Source organism: Primulina eburnea, chromosome 11, assembly GCF_022965805.1.
Source record: "Primulina eburnea isolate SZY01 chromosome 11, ASM2296580v1, whole genome shotgun sequence".
In the NCBI taxonomy this organism is placed as follows: domain Eukaryota; kingdom Viridiplantae; phylum Streptophyta; class Magnoliopsida; order Lamiales; family Gesneriaceae; genus Primulina; species Primulina eburnea.
Genome location: NC_133111.1, coordinates 2,797,276 through 2,821,716, shown reverse-complemented (window position 1 = coordinate 2,821,716; position 24,441 = coordinate 2,797,276). Strand labels below are relative to the sequence as shown.

Genomic DNA, 24,441 nt, shown 5'->3' with positions numbered 1-24,441 from the left:
CCACTGAAATATGTGGAGTTCCCAAGAGACACATTCACGTTTTCTTTCCCAAATTGTGTGGATCAAATAGTTTGAAAGTATACAAAATATTCCAATTACTGCCAATCATATCTCTGGGTATTTAAAGAATGCCATATCTAAATGAGAGGTTTATTTTTTGGGTAATACATACTTCTTCACTGCCACATCTTATGTTGGAGATAATTTCATAGTTATCTCAAATGAAGATAATGTTAAATTGATTTTTTAATTTTGGTTAAATGGAACTTTTATTCTTTTATTATTAATAATAAAAACAATAAATAAAAATATTTATATTATTTTATCTATAAAAAAGTAAATAATATTTCTCCAAAATTAGATGAAAAATTTTGATTAAATTTTTTGAAGATATAGTTGAATATTTTATTATATTTTTAGTTAAAATAAAAATAATAATAATAACAATTTTTGGACAGTCAATATATAAAAAAATTTACGACAACACTTTTTTAGAAGTAAAAAAACTTTAATATTATATATATATATATATATATATAAATTTATTTTATTTAACATGTTAGAGAGTAATCTGTTGCAACAGTAATTTATGACATCATAAAGTTATGTTTAAAACGTTCCACTCCAGTTCTGTCCTATGCCAAATCGCATTCTGGAAAATGGCACCAGACATCAGCAATTGCGATTAAGATCTCTATGTTTGAAGCAGAAGTATTGTAATACTTTGGTTTATGATGTTACAGGTTGACATTAATATTCGGCAGTTCTTCAGAGGCTGCGGAGCCACCTGCTCCTTTATGCGGCCCAAACAGTCCAATTTTTTTGTTTTAATGTATAAATTTTGTATAATTTTAAATAATATACTATTAGTTCGAGTAGATCAATTTAAAATATTAAAAAAAATTATCGTTTAAAATTTAGTCCGGGCAACAGAGCAATATTTCTGGGAAATTCCTTGTGTATTCTGAAATCCCATTTTTCACTTGGCCTATTGCTTTTGCTTTTAGGTTGCACATCCTATCCATGACCAGATCTTTTACCTGGATGAAAAGCACAAAAAACATTGGAAAGAGGAGTTCAGTAAGTTTTTTTTTCTTTTTCTTCATGGGACTGACTTAATTTAAGTTCACACCAAGCTTCTAATACAATTTTTACTCAATAGATATTGAATCATGGGCATTCAAGCAATATCTCGGTGAGGCTATATTCTTTCCTGCATGTTTCCCCGACAAGTGCGGAATAGACAGGTGAAGTTTTAGTATTTTTTAAAAGTTTTGAAGTCTATGCTTTGCACTTACGTCTAAACTCAAGTAAGATTTCTTAAAAATTTGTTGCACAAATACGCGGTAACGAATAGATAATGTCCTTGGCCCTGTTTTCATGCATCTTGATACTGTTTTGTTTTGTTTTGTTTTTTTTACAACCTTTTTAGCAGTTTGGTTCCGTCAAACTCACCGAAAGGTGCTGCAGCTGAGACCGTGGGTTGATGACAAAGGCTGGGACTGTGTAATGAATGTAGCTAATTTATATATTGATGATATCCCCGTAAGAGCCCGGGTCATGGATGACCCGGAATATCAAATGGATTCCCAAATCCGAGAGTTTGCAAGTGGATTCTTCTGGAGCCGGGCAGGTGCAAGCCCATGCTCTACTCTCCGGGCAGTCATAGGCCTGGGCTCTTGTATAAATCTCCAGGGAGGCATTCTACCCGGCCACCTCGATATGAGCACCGCACTCGAGTGTACTAGCAGAATAGGATGTGGGCGACTGTCCCATCTCTGACACCGTGCCGATGAGTTGACATGTCAGAATATAGAGTGTGCTCAGCCGTCCTACTATAATTAGTAGGTAGCACGGAGAACGAGGTCATCATCACTTCTCATACTATAAATACCAGGTTCTCTCTTTATTCATTCATTCAGATATTAATGAACATTTAATACTCTCATTCATTACGCACCAATATCACAGCCATCACTTGGTTACATTGGTTTTATTGCTTGAGTACCCTGCTGACTTAAGCATCGGAGTGGTCACGCCGGACACCCCTCCGGCGCCCATTCACGAGTTCCTTTCATTGTTTGCAGGTCACGATCGAAGCCATCTACCTTGTTCATTTTCCTAAACAACACTATAAATTCTTGATTCGATCCGGTGGAGCACCCGACCCTGCTCATCCATTTCACCCGGGTCACCTCATATATCTAGTCAAATTTATTGCTCTCAACTTCTGTGGCCTTGTATCTTTTGCACATCAGTTGCAACAAATGAAAATGGAAGAAGAAAGACAATGAAAATGATTGTTGTGTTTTCTATTGCGCAGTCCCAGAATAGTTGTATCTAATTCCTGATCTATAAAATTAATTTATTTTAGCATTTGAAAAAATAATTATTTTGAAAATTAACACATATTACCACATTAGCAATGGTTCTATTACAAGTTAATGGAAAATTAGGATATATACAAGTCTAGATTTAGGGGTGTCAAAATACGACACGACCTAACAAGAAAAAAATCAGGTTCGGGTTGGGGTTTTTCGGGTTCGGGTTGGGTGGACTCGGGTTAGTGCCATGTTAGGCGGGTTTCGGGTTGGGTCGGGTTGACCCGCGAACTTTTTTTTTGAAACTATTACCTATATTTTTATATATTGTATTTTTGAACAAAATTTATTGTATATTTATATTATAAATTTCATCATTTAATATTTATTTTGCATATTTTTAATTTTTTAACAATTTTTTATTTGATTTAGTAAATATACTTTTAATTTTCTACGATTAAACTTTCAAATTTAAATTGAAAATTTTGTTATTATGTGTTTAAATTAAAATAATATTATTATTTTTTATTTTTTTGAATTTTTTTCATTAATTTTTTTTAAAAAAATTAATAAAATTCGAGTTAGGCGGGTTAGACGGATTGAATCGGGTTATACGGGTTCGTGTTCGGGTTGGGGGTTTTCGGGTTGCTTCGGGTTCGGGTTGAAAAAAAAATAAAAAAATTTCACGAGTTAACCCGAAACTCGACCCAACCCACCCGATTGACGCCCCTATCTAGATTGTATGCCAAAACAGTCCCTGCTATCATTTTGTTGTTGATTTCATGGTTTATATCATTGTGAAATCATCAAATAATCAATACAAAAACTTGTATGAGACTCTCTCAAGGATAATATTTTGTGAGACAGATATCTTATTTAGGTCATCCATGAAAAAATGTTATTTTTTATACTAAAAATATTAATTTTTTTTGTGAATATCGGTATAGTTGATCTGTCTCACAGATAAAGATTCGTGAGACCATCTCACAAGAGACCTACTCAATAATCAATTAGTCGAGTAATTTAAAAATTATTATATATAATATTTCTTATGCCTGAAAAAAGAAATAAAGCATTCATTTTCAGAGATCAAATATTACTTTCCACATATATTACCGTAGCAAATAATATCATATCTACTAATACAAAATAAGAAAAAAGGGAATTATTGGTGGACAATAACAGCAAATGGAAGCCAATCTTTTTAGGACAAATTGAAGTTTTCTTTTTCAACGAAATCACAACCAACATTGCTCTAAATCGAAGAAAATACATGACGAGTGTTCTTCTTTGACTCAAATCTGACGAATAAAGGACTAATCTTTTTTAAAAAAATATATATTTTAAAGTGAACGTAAATACTACGATTGTATCCGCTGGATCGACATCCTGATTTCAAAACCAGCGGCGATCCTTATTTCTCTCTCTTCCCAAAAACAGAGAGAGAAGAAGAAAGGAACCTCGTCTCCAGGAAATGATTCTTGTTGGGTTCTTTTGAATCGATCCTTGATTCCTTATCGATCTCTCTTTCGGTTTCCTTCTAATTATTGTTATTTCTGTTTTTCTTTCTTTTTTTAATAAAATACCCAGAAAGATAAGATTTCGAGGGGAGGAGATCGGAAGCATTACCCTCGAAATCGACGAAATATGGGTTTTTGAAAGTGGGCAGTTTTGATTTGTGCCAAAGGTCGAATTTTTCGGGTGGGGAGAAGATATTGCACTCAATCATTAAACTTATAGATCTGGGCTTTTGAGATTTCTGCAAAAGATTGTATCTTCTTCCCTTGTTAGCTTCACATATTTCTGCCATAAAATTTCCAATATTCGAAGTGTGCATTTCAATCATTTGGAGAAGATTGGATCTGTTGTCATATTTCTGTTTTATACTTAAAATGGCAACAGTTGAAATCGAAAGCGTCGAGTGCTTTTCTTCATCGGATGACATTGAAGATGAAGAGATGCAATCATTGGTGTCTTCTCACCCACATTTGTTTTATTCAAAGAATCATAAGGCGGTGCCCTCTGGAATTACTCCGACAAGCGTCCATGAATTGCTTGAATGCCCTGTCTGTACTAATTCTATGTACCCGCCAATTCATCAGGTATACTCTTTCTCTCGGTTCTTTTATTCTAGCTTTATGGGGCTTATTCATCTCTTTGGTATATTGTTTATTGTTATCCAATCTGTGATTAAATATGCATACCGTTACGTGTTGATTGGAATGTGATGCTTTGGTTTTACTTGTTTGAAACTGAATTAGATTAGTTCGATTTGTTGGAATTTGCTGGAGTAATTTATAGCATCTATTCAGTCATGAGAATCTTGGTTGCATTATTCTTAGGTGAGGTATACTAATGTATTTTTGGCATTAGATGGCTGTGTGTGGAGATTTTTCTACCTTAGATGATGAATATATAAAGAATGTAAATCGCACTCTCTGGCAAGCATATATGTTTTTCTTCATTCAGAATCGGAATTTCATTTCAATATTTTGATTGGATTCTGCTATATTTTTGTATATACACTGTAGTAGTATCTAAGTCCCTTTTCTGTAAATTTCAGGGTCTTTACCTATGACATACCTGGAAAATGAGAGGTTATGTTTCCATAATACATTAAAAGTTGTGTGAAACAAGACACAGCAAACTTAGTTGCTTATACTGGCACTAAATTAAAAAGCTTGAGAAGGATATTTTTGCATTTTGGATTCAGGATTCTTATATGCCACTGTCACTTTTCATTTTATCCATTTTTTATTATTGCCATGATTTACTGTTCCTGAGCTTTGGCTCATAGAGAACTTTACAAGCTAGAAAACAATATGTAGTTCCAGTTTATTTTTGTAATATGAAGCATGGTCGATATATAATGTGCTCTTTTACAGTGTCACAATGGGCACACTCTCTGTTCAACGTGCAAGACAAGAGTGCATAATCGATGCCCTACATGCAGACAAGAGCTTGGTGATATCCGGTGCTTGGCACTGGAGAAGGTTGCAGAATCATTAGATCTACCTTGCACATATTATTCTTTGGGATGCCCGAAATTTTTCCATATTATAGTAAACTCAAACATGAAGTAGTTTGCAATTTCAGACCATACAGTTGTCCATATGCTGGATCGGAGTGTTCGGTTACCGGGGACATTCCCTTCCTCGTTTCCCATTTGAAAGATGACCATAAAGTGGACATGCACACAGGTTGTACTTTTAATCATCGCTATGTGAAGTCAAATCCTCGTGAAGTAGAAAATGCCACTTGGATGTTAACAGTGAGTTCACAGTCCCTTTTGGGTACTTCGAATTTATTTTGGGCACCGGTAGCAAGAATCTATGATGTTCTTGATTTTCTCCAGCCTTTGAATCGCCTTTAATTTTTTTCTTTTGTGATCTAGATGACTTCTTGTGCACATATTGTAGTGTTTTGTAGTCTTCTCTATTCAGAATGAATACACTCTTTGCTTATTTCTTTTTGAGTGTGTCCAAAGATGATTTTCCAAGCTATGCATGGTGATTTTTGTTTGGCCTAGTCATTGCCATTAGATCACGTGAGTTACCTTTTGGTTCTACGTGAATCTTTGTGGATCTTATTATGTTTCTTATGATCCAATATTATCAACACTTGCAGTATATGCCACCTGATAATAGTATAGATTTGACATACTGGCCGTGCTCTTCTAAACATTTTATTTGGTATCTGCATTCTTAATCTTGGCCCATTTCCTTGTTTTCATTAGGTATTCCATTGTTTCGGCCAATATTTTTGCCTTCACTTTGAAGCATTTCAACTCGGAATGGCACCCGTTTACATGGCATTTCTTCGTTTCATGGGCGATGAGAATGAATCCCGAAACTTCAGCTACAGTTTAGAGGTTGGAGCTAATGGCAGGAAGCTCATATGGGAGGGTACACCGCGAAGCATTCGAGATAGCCATCGTAAAGTAAGAGACAGCCACGATGGGCTTGTCATTCAAAGAAACATGGCACTCTTTTTCTCTGGAGTTGACAGGAAAGAGCTTAAGCTTCGAGTCACTGGAAGAATATGGAAAGAACAGCAGAATCCAGATGCTGGCGCCTGCATACCAAATCTCTGTAGTTGATCGAGCACGTTGATTTTTTAGTAAGATTTTACGTGTTTTCCGGCTTTCGTGTGTCTGCTTAAGGGATGTGTTCCGGTGCTAAACTTCTGCTGTTTAACATATCAAGTACAGTTTGTTGACTGATACTCCGAAATCATTTATAATTTTGTTATTAAATGTACGTCCCAATCATCTATTTGCATGGGAGGTAATCGTCATTTTTGGGTTGGCTTATTAAACATAGATATTATTTTTTTCACAAATCCAAACACAATCCCTATACTTCATATTTTAACCAAAAAAAACCTTTTGTCTAGACTTTATTTATTTCATACCTGTTTTTTTTTCTCTTTTGTATAATTATTAAATGACATGTAAAAGAAATTAGGTAATTTCTAAAATATTATCAACTGTGTATTTTTAACTAATTACAAGTATAAATAATATGTGTTTTCAAAAGTATAATTCAATGATAAAATAAATTATATTTGTTGAGTTGGGAAGTAAAAAGCCCAAACCAGAAGAAGAATGCAAAAAATGACAAGTCTTGGTATTTTATATTGTTGAAAGAGTAGGTCTCTTGTGAGACGGTTTAACGAATATTTATCTGTGAGACTGATCAATTTTACTGATATTCACAATAAAAATTAACACTCTTAGCATAAAAAATAATATTTTTTCATGGATGATCCAAATAAGATATATGTCTCACAAAATATGATACGTGAGACCGTCTCACACGAATTTTTGCCTTGTTGAAATATGTATCACATGTTGATACGAACGGTCATGCTAAAATGAGACATTTATTGATATGGTTGAAGTTAAAAAATTTGATCGTGTGCAATCAAACAATTTTCGCAATGGAGTAAAATAACCTTCTTAAATTTTTGGTTTATTTTAAATACAAAGGCTATTAAATTTTTCATTTTTTTTGTAATAAAAAAAATCCGAAGCCTAGCATTCGAAACCTTTTCATTTGCTTCGAGTGATTTATCCATGCAAAAGCCCATCCATATTTTCCTTCGATCCGATTCCCGAAGACAGCCCCCCACCCCTATTATACTACATACAACTGGTGAATTTGGACACGTAGCTGGAAATGTTGGAACAAGCCATGTTCAATTGCGTCCTTTCATTGTTGGGACCACTCACAAATTAAATACTTTGTCACCTTTTCATTCATTTATAGCTCTATGTGGAGTTTTTCTTGTACACTTTCGAGACGTGGATATATAAAAGTAAGCAATTTATATATATAATTATTACAATTTTTTTCCCTAAAACTATATTGATACCCCTAAAGATGGGTTCGCCCACCCTCGGTAGCTCCAGTGGATTTGAGCTCAGTATTCAGAAAGTCGCATAAAGTCATTTTCGTGACAGAGTCCGTCAAGAGATCATTTCATTTACACAAAACTGATGGGAGGTCATTTCGGCCGACCTCTTATCCGCCCGTAATCTCGTCAATCAGGAGGTGGCCGACCTCCCATGCCGACTTTCCATCATGACTCGAGCCGACCTCCCCGTTTATGGTATCATATTGATTGGGAATGTTTTGGCCGAACTCCCACAGTATCCAGATTGGAAACGAGCTCTTGCCTAGGAGAGCTCGAGTAGACATTAACAGTAGTCCACAGAAATAAAGCCCAAAAAAATAAAGCCTGCGAAAATTTAATCTAATCTCGTCCAAAATTCTGAGAATCTAGACTTACCAAATCTGAACTTTACTATTTTTTCTATAAATATCATGTTTAATTCATTGTTTATTGATTCAGATATTCACTCACTCTGCACACAGTATTCTCTCTGCTTTCTATTCTTTGAACGCCGGAACAACTTTCTCGTCTCCCTTCTAACGTTCTCGTTTGTGCTTCCAGATTTCGAAAGTTTGATCCGACCTCTCAACTACCATCCCGAATTTCATCAACATCTTTTATATTATATATATTGAATGTAGGACAAATTGATCATTTTGAATTTGCAGTTCTGTGAGCTTATTCTACCAAGAGAACAACTTAAAAGAGATGGAACCATCTAAAGTAACAAGTCTCTTTTTTTCTTTATTATTCTAAAGTTGCAAGAGCATCTGCATCGCTTTTCTTCCCTTATTGAAATTAATTTAGATTCAATTCATATAATTTTTAAAATTATTGGTTTTGGCATGAGATGTGCTGCAATACCTTTTTTTAAAAAAAAAATCCTCATTTATGAAAATTAATTTTGTAGTTTCAGTAATTAACTCCAAAGTGTTGTCATAGCTAGGAGCCTAGCTGACTTTGTTATATATTAAAAAAAAAAAATGGTGAAAGGGGGGGCACTCACATTTATGTAGATTCTCTTTTTTGTGTGCTTTTCACTACTTTCTCAAATGGAATATATGGTTTATACAAAATTATGATAATAAAACTTGCATATCTTAATTATTACAGAGTGAAGGCTGCATGCTGGTCGCATATTAAAAATATAAATTGAACGAGGACCATATTTAAAATAAGGGATGTGTTTTCTTTTTATATATAATATATAGGTAAAATTGTTTTTTCTTCTTATATTTGTCTTTTAACGATTTCGATGTTTTATTTTTTTCAAATCAGTCTTAATCCACCATCTTTGTATTTTTTGATAACTTAACCATTTTTTGTGTGACACTGATGTAGCACAGTTGCAGTATTGATGTGGTGCTGACATATCGATCAGGACTTAAAGATGAAAAAAATTAAAATTATTAAAATTATAAAAAAAAAAAAAATCAAACACTTATAAACAATATATAATAATTGGTATATGATATATATTACCATGACCCTGATCAATCAATCTTTTCAATCACACACTATATTATACTATATTCTCAATATGGTTAAAATGAAGTGGTCCCGAGTCCTAACACGTAAGCGCTCAAACTAATTCATATATATGTATGTAATATATGATTCAACGAATAAGAGATTATTGTCCTTTTTTATGTATATATATGACTTTACAACATTAAATTCCTTTCTCCTTTTGCTTCTACGAGCATCCATATATTACCCTGACATTTTCACCGTTTTACACGAAGATCAGGACTTGGACATAATTCAACATCAAGAGTTGATTCAATGAGAGAAAATTATTCAAATGAGATTGAAGTTTACAAGACATTAATGAGTTGTCTATAGAATAGTGCAACACATAACAGTGAACTTTGAATCTAATATCTTGTTAAGATCGAGACTTGTACATAATTCAATCTCAAAAACTAATTCAAAAAGATATGATTGTTCAAATACATATATACAACTTCGAGATAATTAATCCAACCAAGATACAACATATGACACTTTCTTCCTTTAAAGTTCATTAGTTTCTATTTTTGCCCAAAATACAACAGGCAATATTTAAGTTAATGGATCTCATACCTTTATCTGAAATTTTCTGAATCTTTCTTCAATATTCCATTGTGTTATTAAGTGCGTGTTACCAAAAAATAAGTCATCATTTACCTTTTGAATGCTTTCAATATTTTCATTACAAATAATAATAACCAGTTATAGATAATCAACTCAAGCATAATTGGACACTTTGGTCTCAAGTTAATCACGGAAACCACTAACCCCATAGTTAACCTGTAAGAAACATGACACATATTAAAAGAAGTAGTGTATAGGAATTGACGACGGCCAAGAAGTCTACCATTTTTTATGAGCAGTACATCCAGCCTCAAATTTTTGACAATTGAGACGGCATGCGCCTCTTCTTCTGACATTCAGAGTCCTGACTTTTTTCGTTGATGGTATGAGAAACGCCTATAAATAGAGGTGATTGATGTCTCTAAGCACACACCTCATAAGAAAAATATATATCATCTATAGAGAGTGTGAAATCCTTAGAAGGTTTCAACTGGAAGAAAATCAGAAAATTTGCAAATTCTCGATGGCCAAAGGTAACACTCAAATATTGCATTTTCAGTTGCCTACGAATTAAAGGTTTGGCAGCCACGCACAATTTATTTCGGTCCACATTACCATTAACCCCATGTGGCCATAGAAGTCATTCACACATCAGAATTTGATGAAAGATATATTAATAAATGAACATGAAAATGATATTAATTGGTCCTTAATTCAAACAATTTCTTCAGAGAATACAATTGATTTTGAATTTTTTAAGAGTACGGCCAAAAAAAACTTACATGTGGTTGATTCTCAGGGCTCCAAGACAAACACAAATGGTGAAATATATATTTCGTGTTTATCCGCAATTTTTATAATCTATTCCCCTAATTTAATTATAAGCTAGTGGATTGAATGTTTTAAAAATTTAGGAAAAATTGAAGTATTTTTTTTGTTTTAATCATATAATTTATCAATATTTTGTTTTTATCAACTAACTTGAATTTTTTCTATTTTGATAATTTTCACTCGAAACTATTAAATCTATTGATTATTTGAAACCGATAATTTTCTACATGATCCATATGACAATAATAAAATCTATATCATACATACTGAAATTTATACAAGGAAAGTAAAGGAAAACGACAAGTTTTTCCATCTATAATATTGAGTATCATTTTACTTTATTTTTTCTCTTTGTTTTTTTAGATTTATTTTGTGTATGTAATATGTGTTTATTCTCGATACATGAGCTACGTAGAAGAGCACCGATATCAGATATACATTATACAAATGAGTCACTGGCTTCAGGCCAAAAAAATAGCTAAAAAATCTATGTTTGTAGATGAAAACTAAACATTAACAACGTCAAAACAAACCAAGTTATGTGAGTAAAATTTCAAATTTTCCTAAAATTTATTAGTTCATGAACAATAAAAAAAAAAACTTGAATTTAAAAAAATTACATAAAATGTGAGGTTTGTATCGAATTGTTCTTGTATTTTCCAGAACGACAAAATGCTTGGATTTAATAAAAAAAACGAAAAAAAATTGGAAAGAAACCGGTCCTTCTCAATGCTACCTCGATGGAATTTTCTATGCCATCTACCTCCCCAAGACATCGACCTTACACCAAACCTCCGTTTCAAAGAAAATGAAACTCCACATCAAATAAAAATTATATACGATGTGACTCGTCCATGTGCATGTGATATCATGCTAATATATAACTCTATATATCTATTCAAATTATATTCAATTTATTAAATTTTCAAATAATAATGTGAATAAAGCATAGCGTCAGTGGCTTGCTAAAAAAAATAAAAAACAAAAAATAAAAAAAAAACTCACATGACACGATCTAATATGTTAGTTTTGTGAGATAGATCTCTTATTTGGATTATTTATAAAAATATATTATTTTTATATAAAAAAAATAGGGTGAGTGGATCTCTAATTAATTTAATGGATATATGGAGCATGACTTGGCTTATTGACACCACTCATTGTGTAAGACCTGAATGGGTATGAGGTTGTGATTGGATAAAATAATTTAATTTAGATCAATAATTTTACGTTTTGTTTTTAAATAATATCCATATTGGTAAAGTTTCTGAATAAAAAAACATAAAAAAGTATATGTATTTGAACATTTATTTGATATATATGTACAAATTAAAATTAGTCCATATATATTTTTGGCACATAAATCTAAGTAGCTTACGCTGCACGAAGGTATAGTTATTGAATACATAAAAAAATTAGCAATGTTTAGAAAGACCTTTTACGGCAATGGTGATAAAAGAAATCCACCCAAAGGATTGAGACATTAAAAAGCGACGATGCTAAAAATTCGCCAAAAAGGATCGATAATGAATCAAACGCGGGATGAAATAAACGTGTAATTAATATTACCCTATATTTATTTGTCTACATGGTCTATAGTAGGGAGTAGGTCTCTTGTGAGACGATCTCACGAATATTTATTTATGAGACGGGTCCACCCTACCGATATTCACAATAGAAAGTAATATTTTTAACATAAAAAGTAATACTTTTTTTATGGATGACCCAAATAAGATATCCGTCTCACAAAATACGACTCGTGAGACCGTCTCACACGAATTTTTGTCATAGGTCGGATGTGTCTTTTAACCAAAATATTAGCTCATAACTCTTCACCACATTATAAATAGACCCCTGATTCGCATTCATATACTCAAACCCAAATCCTTCTAATTTCTCTTTTTTCATATTAATATAGTTAAAAGATGTTAAAATTTGAAATTTCAAGATTGCAACACTTGAATTCGATAACGGAATTTGTCGAGAGATTTCGTATTAAATTACCCATGAAAATACTAATATTTTATTATTCATGATTTGATAATACTATGGTCTTGAAATATTTTTTTTTTTTTTTTGGATGGGAGATAAATAGCTAAAACTATAAACTTCTGAATTATGCTAAATATATAAATTGAGTTACACATTATATTACAAGATGTATTTGAAATTATAAAATTATATCTTGTAAGCAATCCAATTTATACCTAAACTTCCATTTTAACCCCTCTCCTCGGCCACGGGTCATAAAAGAGACAAGTGTATAAATCAAGAGTATGTCTCTTGTCACGAATCTTTATATGTGAAATGAGTTAATCTTACCGATATTCACAATAAAAAATAATATTCTTAGCATAAAAAGTAATATTTTTCATAGATGACTCAAATAAGAAATTCGTCTCACAAAATACGATTTATGAAACCATCTAACACAAATTTTTGTCATAAATCAACTTCAAAAAATGTGTTCAGTCCTTACTTATAGAGGCCACAGCTTCGACTAGGGTACCTAAGTGTCTTCCTTCCCTCTCTAGATCACTTAGCTTAAGCCAATGGAATGTGGCAGGCTCGGACCCACGGAGCCTAAAGGCTCCTCTACCCCGAACCTGAACAACGAACCCAACTTGAAACCAAAGAAGTCCAAACTCAAGCTTCTGCTGATCCTCGCCGCCATTCTCATGGTGGCGTCCGCCATCTGCGCCGCGCTAGTGGTGACTCTCCGAAACACAGCAACAGCCACAAAGCTACATCGGCGGCATCCCTCACAAGCCATGTCAAGAACCTGCAGCAAGACTCTGTACCCATCTCTTTGTTTGGATTCCCTCATAGATTTCCCTGGCGCACTCGCAGCCTCCGATAAAGACTTCGTTCACATCTCCGTTAACATGACTCTGCAGCGAGTGGGCCGCGCTCTGTATCACGCCTCCGAATTCACTAACATCCCCATGGGTTCTCACGAAAGATCAGCGTACGAAGACTGCCTCGAACTCATGGACGATTCAGTTGACCTCCTCAGGCGTTCACTCCTATCCGTATACCCTGGCGGGGAAGACGCCGCCCCCGCGTCGACTCAGGACGTCTTAACCTGGCTCAGCGCCTCGCTGACCAATCATGACACCTGCAATGAAGGATTCGAGGAACTGACAGGAGACGTGAAGAATCAAATGTCGGATCGGTTGCAGGATTTATCCGAACTCGTGAGTAATTCACTCGCGATTTACGCAGCCAATGGCGGTAACGACGATTTCTCCTATATTCCAATACAGAATCGCCGGCGGAGATTACTGGGCAGCGAGGAAAACCACGGGAATTTCCCGGCATGGTTGTCTCGAAAAGATCGAATGCTGTTAGACATGCCGGTGACGGCGATCAATGCCGATATAATCGTATCGAAAGATGGAAGTGGAACGTGCAAGACGATCGCGGAGGCGATCAAGAAGGTGCCGGAGCACGCTACTCGTCGAACTATAGTCTATGTGAGGGCAGGAAAGTAAGTTCACACGTCTATATATATCCAACACCCTTAGAAATTCCATTTTTCATAATTCAATTACTATAAATACCAATATAGACTCATATTTTTTTGGTGCTAACTAATAATAATTTAAAAAGGAAATTTAGACATCTAAAAGGGGGGAAGACAAATATTACAAGAGGACCCAAAATACATTTAGTATGGAGAATACAATACCTACTTACTAGAATATTTATTTCTAGAAAGATTGTTTGCTTTTTAATTACTCTTAACAATTATTAAATTGATTTAATTAATCATGTATACTTGGTTTATTTAACAATTACATGTCAGTGAGTCATAGTTTCATTATATAATAATTGAAATGTTGACTATTAAGTTTAATAATAATGTAAACACATGGAAATGATAAGTTGGAATATGGGGGTTGTTTTTTAATTTAAAAAATGTAAAAACTTGTGTGAAATGGTCTCACAGGTCGTATTTTGTGAGACAGATCTTTTATTTGGGTTATTCATGAAAAAATATTACTTTTTATTGTGAATATCGGTAGGGTTGACATGTCTCACAGATAAAGATTCGTGAGACCGTTTCACCAGAGACTTACTCTTTAAGAAAACAAACTTTTCTATTAGAAAATATTTGATTTAAGAAAATTTCATTCAAATATACTCTCATGTTGAAATAATTGTCATTCAATCGGTATTTCCAAATATTGAATTTTTTTGGGTTTATAATAAAATTTTGACAAAAGTGTGGGGGGTTTTGATAAATGCCATTATTCGTTGCTTAGGTATGAAGAGGACAACTTGAAAGTGGGGAGGAAGAAGACGAATGTGATGTTTATCGGAGATGGGAAGGGCAAGACGGTCATTGCGGGTGGGAGAAATATATTTGATAACATCACTACATTCCACACCGCTTCTTTCGGTAAATTTCTATTCGCCACCTTTTTTTATATTTTTTTCCACAGTTTTATTATTTATATATAAAATCATTGACCGTTTTAGCCTTTGTTAATGGAGGAGAAAATTAAATATACATATTTTGATGTCCTTGACGGTTTTTATCATGTATTCAATTTTGAGCGGGTCATGTGAGACGGGTCAATCCTACCTATATTCACAATAAAAAGTAGTATTTTAGCATAAAAAATAATATTTTTTCATCGATGACTCAAATAAGAGATCTGTCTCACAAATACGACCCCTGAGACCGTCTCACACAAATATTTGTCTTCAATTTTAATAGAATAAAATAGATATGGGATGAAATTAGGTATACTGTTATTTAGCAAAGATAGCAAAGATGTGGTGCATTGACTAATTTGACTTAGACAAGAACAAACCCACCAGCGTGAGCCAACCTGTTCACATGTTTCTGTTCCTTGTTCACTTGACTTTTGGAAAGCGATTATCTAACAATAAACAATGAATTTTTTATTTATTTTTAAAAAAAACACACATACATATATATATATATATATATATATATAATTTTGATATGATGTTCATTCACTGTATATATATATATATATAATTTAGATATAATTCATCGCGTTTAGTAGATAAAATATGCGATCGACTGATAATGAAATATGTTTTGTTAATTACTTGATGCACGCCTATTTAATAATTCTAATCCAAAATTGCACTATGCATTTTAAGAGTACATGAATAGTGACGGGGACCTATAAATTGATTATTAATATATTAATTTGCATACAGCGGCAACAGGAGCTGGTTTCATTGCGAGGGACATATCATTTGAAAACTGGGCAGGACCGAGCAAGCACCAAGCTGTGGCGCTCCGTGTCGGAGCCGATCACGCAGTGATTTTCCGATGCAACATCGTTGGATATCAAGACACCCTATACGTTCACTCCCAGAGGCAATTTTACCGTGAATGCGACATATACGGCACCGTAGACTTTATATTCGGCAATGCCGCAGTCGTTATCCAGAGCTGTACCATTCATGCACGTAAGCCGATGTCACTTCAAAAGAACACCATCACGGCACAGAATCGCAAGGATCCTAACCAGAACACTGGCATTTCGATCCATGCATGCACACTCGTGGCGGAACCCGATCTTGAGAAAGAAAAGGATGCCTATCCAACATATTTAGGGCGACCCTGGAAGTTATATTCGAGAACGGTGTACATGCTTTCCAACATGGGAGATCACATTCACCCCAGGGGTTGGTTAGAGTGGAATGCAGCATTTGCCCTAGACACATTGTACTATGGCGAGTATATGAATTATGGTCCCGGTAGCAAGTTAGGGCAGCGCGTAAAATGGCCCGGTTATCGTGTCATTAAGTCCACGGAGGAGGCCAGCAGGTTCACGGTGGCACGGTTTATTTATGGATCGTCTTGGTTGCCCTCGACCGGGGTAGCGTTCTTGTCAGGTCTCTCAACCTGAATTATTTTACTCATACGCACATGAAGCTTATAAGAAAATGTGTTGAATCAAATCAATTCTTGATTTAGTGTGTAGTACTAAGTCTACGTTTATGTATTTGTTAAAAAAGGAATTTGTAAATGTACTACTAGCTTTAATTTGACGAGTTTTGGACTCGTTGGTGTAATCATTTGTTTGAAGGGGACTTGACTAATTTGAAATAAAATTGAATTTTACCCCAAAAATTGGTAAAGGGCAATTCGATCGGTGGAGTTTAATTGCTTACAATAAAGGAAATGTTCCTATTTTGTCGGTGGCGTTAAAACTCTTTGAAAAATTATCAGACTCGCGATTGTGAGTGGATGATTAAAGGCAAATGATCCATTAATGAAGTTTGACTTTAAATCTTACACCTTATCTATCCAAGCTGGCCTAAAAGCCCAATTCAAACGTCAATAATTCGAAATATTTTCTTAAATAGTTCAAACAATACAATTTTTATCACGCAGAAGGTAAATATAATACTCACACTTGTATATGTGCCTCGTAATTTCCAAAGGCAACAAAAGAAACCTTAATTTACACAAAGTTCGATATCCAAATTGATCCATGCAACAAGATTTTCGAACACCAAACTTGTTCAACATTTAAAAAGTAATAACAACAACCGATTAAGCATGCATTTACTTGTATTGGTAAAATTTGTACTTCAATTCCAAATCTGGCCTCCACCATTGATTAATTCCGTGGGCTTCACCGAAACTCCTACAAGGGCCGCAATTGATACTCAAATATGCCGAAGGAATCAGATGCACTGCACCACAAACCTTCCCTCTAACAGCCGACACGATGCTCCCAATAGAATGCTGCGTAGCTATTCTCGCAATTTTTCCTGCCCCGATCGACTCCATCTTCTCCCTGTGCTCGAAATACCCCATATATTCGCTGCAAATTAGATCGTTCGGGTTGATAAACAAGTACGGCACCCAAGACGACAACATGGTAAACTGGTCGGTCTCTCTGGCCTTTTGCCTTCCATTAACAGCCATAGCAAGTCCTGCTGTGAGGACGCTGCTTGCGAACCTCAACCCGAGCCTCAAATTTTCGTTTTTTATCCGGTCGATAGGAGGGGACATGAACGGAGGATTGAAAAGATAAGTTTCTACATGGTCACCATCATTTCTGGCCATTTCCCTTCCGATGGTGAGCGCAATGGATGCTCCCAACGAATGTCCCGCCAACCAAATGTTCCCTGAGCCGACCCTAGCGGCCGCCCCTCGAACTGCTTCGAACCCGCTGTGAAACCTCGTGCTTTTTTCAAGATTATTTAGTATGCAGTGGAGGTTGAGCTTGAAATCTTGGGCTCTGTTGATAGCTTTCCTGATGGTTCCGCGGAAGGCGATTACATAGACCGGAGGTGGCCTCTGGAATGAAGAATTGAGAGGTATCGGATGGGAAGATTTGAACTCGAAAATGGCGCCAAAGTAGGAGACGTCGTGATCGTCTACGAGGACTTGGATTAATCTGAAATTGAAGAATTCCCACCATTGCGTCGCGAGGGCGTGAGGTCCTTGCCGGTTGTGGTGCCGGTCGCGTTCGAGCTGGTACACTCCTTGAACCAAGCTTGCAGCAATGGATCTCCTATGGTACGAGTTATTCCTGTTTAAATTTCACCAAAATTATATTGGTGTCAAAGTTACCTTAATGTCAATAACTACTCAATTTTCTCCCATTTCATAAATTATTAAAATAATTCTTATTTTACATCTATAAATAATAAATAGTCTATTAATGGAACTATGAATTTTTTACATGTATTTATGTTTTAAAAATAAAAATAAAATAAAATAAAAGCATGTTGGTGTAAATGATATGTTAAACCCTCTTTGCCCAAGTATGTATTAAAAATCTCCTTAGAGCTAGGTTTATAAATCTTGTTATTGTATTGTAATTTTTGGATAAAATGATTCAAAAAAAAAATAGATTTTTACTTAGAAGGGAATGACACTACCCTTTTGACTCGCTGATATGTTGATGAATTCATCCGTGAGTGAATTTCATGTGAGACCGTCTCACGAATCTTAATATGTGAGACAGGTCAACCCTATCAATATTCACAATAAAAAGTAATACACTTAGCATAAAAAGTGATATTTTTTCATGAATGACCCAAATAATAGATTCTCACAAATACGACCCGTGAGACCGTCTCACATAAGTTTTTGCCTTCACCCTTCTAACATTATACGAAACCCTAATTCGGTTTATAGATTTATTTATTGTCTTTAAACTTTAAACAAAGTAATTCTTATTTTTTTCTTCACAAAATTATGAAGAGAGAAGACGAAATTTGTTTTTTTTTTTTCGAGTTTAATGCACATTCCTGTTTGGCATTGAACGGCGAATGCAACATCCATATTACTTCACTTACCAATCAATGGCAGTCAAAAAAGATGGACCGGCTAGATGAAAACTTTCCTTTTCCGATGCCATGACTCCAAATTGTCTTTTCCTCCTAAAATGTGAGAGCCAGATTTGTCAGCACATATCTCTCCAATAGTGGGTGAAATCTATACCTAACAAAAAAGTCAACTTACTTTCGAGAATGAATTTTAAATTACATTTGAATCGATGTAAAAATAATCAGTACTTGTACTTGGAATGATAGATTTGAGAATATATAGTTCAAATATTCTGATTTCGAATTTCTTTTCTTTTCGATGACAAAATTTAAATGGATTTCAAGTGATAGTGGCAGATTTCAGATCTGTCTAAATATGTATAAGTTGAAATTCACCGTTTAAATTCTTTTAAATCAAATTCATCGATCCAAACTAAAAATTTCTGAATATGTCAAATTGCTCTAAATGGTCCTAGTTAAACTTATGAAGCTGGAGATCTAGTAATCCTCAACCACTGGAAATCTAAAAGCAAAGTAAACTAGAAATAGATATAGGATAAGTTCATTCCTAGTGCATGCATGACTTTAATATAATTTAAAAAAAAAAATCACTCACAAAATCCAAAATTGAGAACAAGAAAGAAAGAAACATCACATTTCATGTTATAAATAAAATTACCTTAAATCTAGAAGATATCTCCAGAAAATGAGGGTTTTCTGCTTTCCAACAATTGGTGAGTATACAAATGCAGAGACAAGGCCGAGGAAAGAATCGAGGATATTACAATACAAGTTGGCACGAAAATTGTCCAATGTCAACGGAAAACTTAGAAGTCAATGGGAGGGTGATTTATTTTATATATTTATATTTTATATATATTGAAAGAATCAATTGTTAATTAGATTAATATGGCCAACTAATAAATTGCATTGCGTCTAATAAATGGAGAGATAAGTGTAGGGTAAGTTTTTTGGTTACCTATTTCCTAGAGGATCAAGTTGCTATTTTGGCCCACTAATAAATAGATTTTATTATTTTAAGAAATAATTGTTCAAGATATCTGGATAAAATAAGATAATTGAGCTTAAATATGGTGAATAGGTGATACATTTGGTATTATAGGATATTTTTTGTATAATTTTAAAAATGTATTACTATGAGAATAATATGAAAGGTTTTATTTTGTGATATTCCATAAAAAAGTTTAGAATGTTATAATAAATTTTAAACTAGTTTATAGTTTCAAAATGTTTAGCGGGCCTTTTTTTTATAATAAACAATAAGTTTTTTTATAAATAAATAATATTAAATTTATTTTATTCCATTCAAAATTAATAAAATTAATTGTAACCAATAATTACACTCATGAAGGCCGTGAATGATAATTATAATAGTAATATTAAAAATTTCGTGAAATCTTAGAGATTACGTAGAAAGTCATCAAGATACTGTGTGCAAGAATTTATTTTAAGTGATTTCAACCTTCGGGAAAATTAAATATTAAAAATTATATATATATATATATAAAATGAAAAATACTTAAAATAAACTCTTTCAAATACAGTACAATTTAGATAATCGATCGTCATCGTCCTTGTTCATTTATTTGTAGATAGCAAGGAAATGTTAAGTTCTAGCCCATTAAAGGGGATTATTTCATCCTACCCCTGCAGGCACTGCCTGCAGGGGTACATCCAAGGGCCAGAATTTTTTCTGGCCCAATTTTATTTTTTTTAATTTTTTTTATCCCCATGAGGTGGAATCTCAACCACTCATATGGGGTGTGAGCACTGCCCCCACACCCATAATCGAACTAACCCATTAAAGGTTTCCAAGCACATAAACCAGTAAAACCCCTTAAATAATTTTTTTAAAAAAAAATTTATTCATATAGTATCCTCCGAGGGGAGAAACAAAAACACAATAAATTGAGTAAAACAATTAGGAGGCAATTTCGAGAATATTTCGAGAATTTTTAATAGAAGAATAAAGGCCTTTTGTGGTCCACTTACATTGAGATTCAGATAATGTCTTACACACAGTTTTTCTAGGAAAATTCGATGCTGCCCGTGCAGGCACTGCCTGCACGGGCAGATCCAAGGGCCAGAAAATTTCTGGCCCATTTTATTTTTTTTTTTAAAAAAAATTCCACCCCCCATGATTGAATCTTGACCCTTGATTGGGTGTGGGGCAGTGCCCCCACACCCAGGATCGACTCTACCGTTTTTCTAAGAGGGAAAAAGCATTGATTTTTCTGGTGCATTTGGTTATTAATGCCTAAATGGACCAAATTCAAAATATATTTAGTGGGTATATTCAAACCAAAGTTTTATTTTTTCAAATGATATACTTTTATAAATTTAATAAAGTTTTATTAATTTTTACAGAATTTCACATATTTATGTTGATTCATGTAGACTATTTTGCAAGATTTTTGTAGACTTTTGTGAATTTTTTTAATATGATTTTATAGATTTTGTACTTAATTATAACATATTATTTTTTATTAATTTTTTTTTGAACCAATACTTAATTGATATATATAACATATTCGTTTGAAATAATTTTTCAATATTTATATTAATAAATAAATTTACTTATTTAAGAGTTATATAATTTAATCCTTATATTTATATATATGTGAGTTTGTATACATGTTTGTAAATTTTTTAAAATAATCAATTGATCAATCTATAACCTTGTTTTTTAATTGAATAAAATATACATGTGAAAAGAATATTATTTAGTATTGTGTGGATATAATTTTGTATAAAAATACCATATCTTACATATTCATTGAAAATGCTAAGAAGAATTTAAAAAATCACGATTGTTGTGAAGCTATTCAATTATAAAGAATTAACCGACATTTTTTTGATCATCTTTTATTATTATTGAATATTACATTAATTTGTATATATCATAAAATTAAAAGTCACAAAATCAATTCTAGATTTCAAATTTTCCTATGATATTAAAATAAAAACTATTAAATCAACAATCAGCCAAATAATAAAAATTTGAAAAGTAAAGATGTATATATACTTCGAAAATTTAAGGGAGTGATAGAGATAGATGAGAGGAGAGAAGATAAGAAGAGATGCAATGTAAAACGACAAAGAAAAAAATAAATAGCTTGTGTATAAGTTAAAAGTTTTAAAAATTCATCCAAATCTTTGGGTTGAATCAAATATAATTTTTGACAATTTATAGTTGTACCTTAAGCTTTAATGTTTGTATGTTAAATGAATTCCATAAAATTATTAAAAGTCTATTGAAAATTTGAATACCTACAGACTTTTATAAATTTTTAAAAATCAATGTTGAATACCACTTGACTTTTTAAAACTTTATGAAACTCTATTTTTAATATCACTAGATTTCTATAGAATATGTAAAAGTCTTAATTGAATATATCTAGACTTTTAAAATCTACAAAAGTCATTAAAAATCAATAAATCTCTTACATTGAATATACCCCCTTAAATTTTGGTGCGGTTTGATGGACCTCAACCAATATATATATAAACGGACAAGAAAAACTAAAAGAGGAGGGAACTAGATCAAGACATACCTCTTTAAATTAAGTGTATGACTCTTATGAGACGATCTAACGAATTTTTATCTGCGAGACAGATCAACCCTATCGATATTCACAATAAAAAGTAATACTCTTAGCATAAACATTAATAATTTTTCATGGATGACCCAAATAAGAGATCCGTCTCACAAAATAGGACTTGTCTCACACAAATTTTTAACTTAAATTAAATTATCAGAAAAATTAACGCTGAAATATCTGGATGTGTAAAACCAAATCACACACCGTACCTCATGATATGGTGCGGTCGCAATTTGAGTGAGCAGCTAAACCAACTGCACCACATAAGTAAAATAATTAGTTTTTATTTTTATAATGTAGTTTTATATTTGACCTATAGCTGCTAGTGTTAGGGATGGCAATTTTCCTCACGGGTTTAGGGCCCCGCGGAGAAAACTCGAAATGGGGATGGGGATCCCCGATTTTTTCGGTTTTGGTTTCGGGTTCGGGGATTTTTTTAAATCCCCGATGTAGTTTGGGGTGGGTATGAGATTATTATCCCCACCCCTGAAATCCCCGAACCCACCCCGAAAATAATATCAATAATAAAATAATAGTATTATTAGTATTAATAATATAATAATAATATTGTTTTTTAAAATATTAATAATATTATTATTATTATTAATATTGATATTGTTATCAATATTAATATTATATCTAATAATAATAGATAATAATAAATTTTGGTTTGAGAAAATTTTCGAATCCATCATCGTTTTGTCATATTAATATTTTTGAAATGTGGATGGGAACGGAGATATGATGTTGATCCCCGAAGTTTCGGGTTCGGGGATTCCTCGAACCCGAAAAAGCGGGATGGGGACGGGGATGGGGACGGGGATGGGGGTGGGGATGGAATTCGGGGATGGGGATGGGAATGACAAATCCGCCCCCGCTCGATCCATTGCCATCCCTAGCTAGTGTATGGAAACATTCTTAATTAGTGCAATTCTAATATAATTTTACCCCATTTTTACACTAGAAGATTCCACGTTTTTTTATGGAGCAACAGGCTCCAAGTTTATGGTTGAGATTGTTTTCAAATTTGATTAGGTTATAAAATTCCAAATATACCTATTTCCACTCTATATCTATAAGACAAAAAAACCAATCATAAACGTAAAAATATTGAAGAATTAAAATACAAATATATTTTTTTATACAATTTTATTGATTTTTATCATTTAGACTTTATATTTTCTATTATTTATACTTTATATTTTCTATTTGAATGACATTCTAAGTTTGTTTGCTGTTTTATGTCAATTTTTTTATTCCATTGTACTAATAACTTATTTCTTATTTATTGGTAGTCATTCTCTCCACTGAAAAAAAAAAAACCAAACCAACCATCCAAACCGCAAATCTAATTTTGCATTAAAAAAAGAGTAATTACAAAAATACATTTTAAATCGAACTATACATAATGTTGTACTATATATCGAACGATAAAGTATAGTAAACTTTCGCAAAAACCAGTGAAAAAAGTGGTGAAAAAACACAATAGGGCAAAACTTAAAGTAACCAAACAGAGGCTTGTACGAAGTACAGTGTTCTTAAAACATATTCGTCCCCTACTGTATGTGCTTCGAGGATCGTCTTGGACGTATGTTTCCCATGATGCAACAGAACAACCAATAGTGACTTAGTACGAGCTAGGCACTATTACGGGTAACTGAATACATACATTCACTTTATCACCGAAATTTAACGGAGGTCAAATGAAAAGATAACAATATGAAATGTAAGAGAATGCTTGAAAGAGATCTCGAGTGTTTTTAAAATTTTAATGTATGTGAAATGAAGAAATGAATGCACTATTTATATTCCCCAAAATACACACCAAGAGTCATGCAAGATTAATTAATCTTCTCATTAATTCAAGAATATGAAGAGCCAAAAGTTTTCAATTAACTCAAGAATGTAGAAAG

General features: G+C 33.2%; 3 protein-coding genes and 1 long non-coding RNA gene across 5 annotated transcripts; 3 read left to right on the top strand and 1 right to left on the bottom strand.

The window, feature by feature from the left end:
• The first annotated feature begins 1,007 nt into the window (after positions 1-1,007).
• LOC140804420 (uncharacterized) lies at positions 1,008-1,526 on the top strand. The gene is made up of 3 exons (XR_012112175.1): positions 1,008-1,080; positions 1,163-1,247; positions 1,433-1,526. It is a non-coding gene; the product is annotated as an uncharacterized lncRNA (long non-coding RNA).
• A 2,081-nt stretch (positions 1,527-3,607) lies between these two features.
• LOC140804620 (E3 ubiquitin-protein ligase SINAT3-like) lies at positions 3,608-6,591 on the top strand. The gene is given in 4 exon segments (XM_073160689.1): positions 3,608-4,423; positions 5,207-5,360; positions 5,363-5,592; positions 6,058-6,591. Coding segments are annotated over 4 exon segments (957 nt in total). The 5' UTR covers positions 3,608-4,213; the 3' UTR covers positions 6,421-6,591.
• A 6,494-nt stretch (positions 6,592-13,085) lies between these two features.
• Positions 13,086-16,749, top strand: LOC140804595 (probable pectinesterase/pectinesterase inhibitor 61). The gene is made up of 3 exons (XM_073160656.1): positions 13,086-14,115; positions 14,894-15,030; positions 15,828-16,749. Exons 1-3 carry the CDS (start codon positions 13,178-13,180, stop codon positions 16,523-16,525), a joined length of 1,773 nt encoding a protein of 590 aa, XP_073016757.1. The 5' UTR covers positions 13,086-13,177; the 3' UTR covers positions 16,526-16,749.
• A 211-nt stretch (positions 16,750-16,960) lies between these two features.
• Positions 16,961-19,719, bottom strand: LOC140804816 (GDSL esterase/lipase At4g10955-like). Of its 2 annotated transcripts, none has more exons than XM_073160957.1 (3): positions 19,585-19,719; positions 18,936-19,080; positions 16,961-18,163 (listed from the first exon to the last, which is right to left on the bottom strand). In XM_073160957.1, the coding sequence occupies exons 2-3, from the start codon at positions 18,995-18,997 to the stop codon at positions 17,188-17,190; spliced, it is 1,038 nt and encodes a 345-aa protein (XP_073017058.1). In that variant the 5' UTR covers positions 18,998-19,080; positions 19,585-19,719; the 3' UTR covers positions 16,961-17,187. The 2 variants fall into 2 exon arrangements, with proteins under 2 accessions (XP_073017058.1, XP_073017057.1); XM_073160956.1 differs by having other exon boundaries at positions 18,936-19,019; positions 19,585-19,717.
• Between the last annotated feature and the right edge of the window lie 4,722 nt (positions 19,720-24,441).

Excerpts from the sequence above, each read along its gene's own strand:
- LOC140804595 (XM_073160656.1), top strand. The coding sequence starts at position 13,178 with ATGGAATGTGGCAGGCTCGGACCCACGGAGCCTAAAGGCTCCTCTACC. Across the intron at positions 14,116-14,893 it reads GTCTATGTGAGGGCAGGAAA|GTATGAAGAGGACAACTTGA; the intron begins GTAAGTTCACAC and ends TTCGTTGCTTAG. Across the intron at positions 15,031-15,827 it reads ATTCCACACCGCTTCTTTCG|CGGCAACAGGAGCTGGTTTC; the intron begins GTAAATTTCTAT and ends ATTTGCATACAG.
- LOC140804816 (XM_073160957.1), bottom strand. The coding sequence starts at position 18,997 with ATGGCATCGGAAAAGGAAAGTTTTCATCTAGCCGGTCCATCTTTTTTG. Across the intron at positions 18,164-18,935 it reads TTTTTGACTGCCATTGATTG|GAATAACTCGTACCATAGGA; the intron begins GTAAGTGAAGTA and ends AAATTTAAACAG.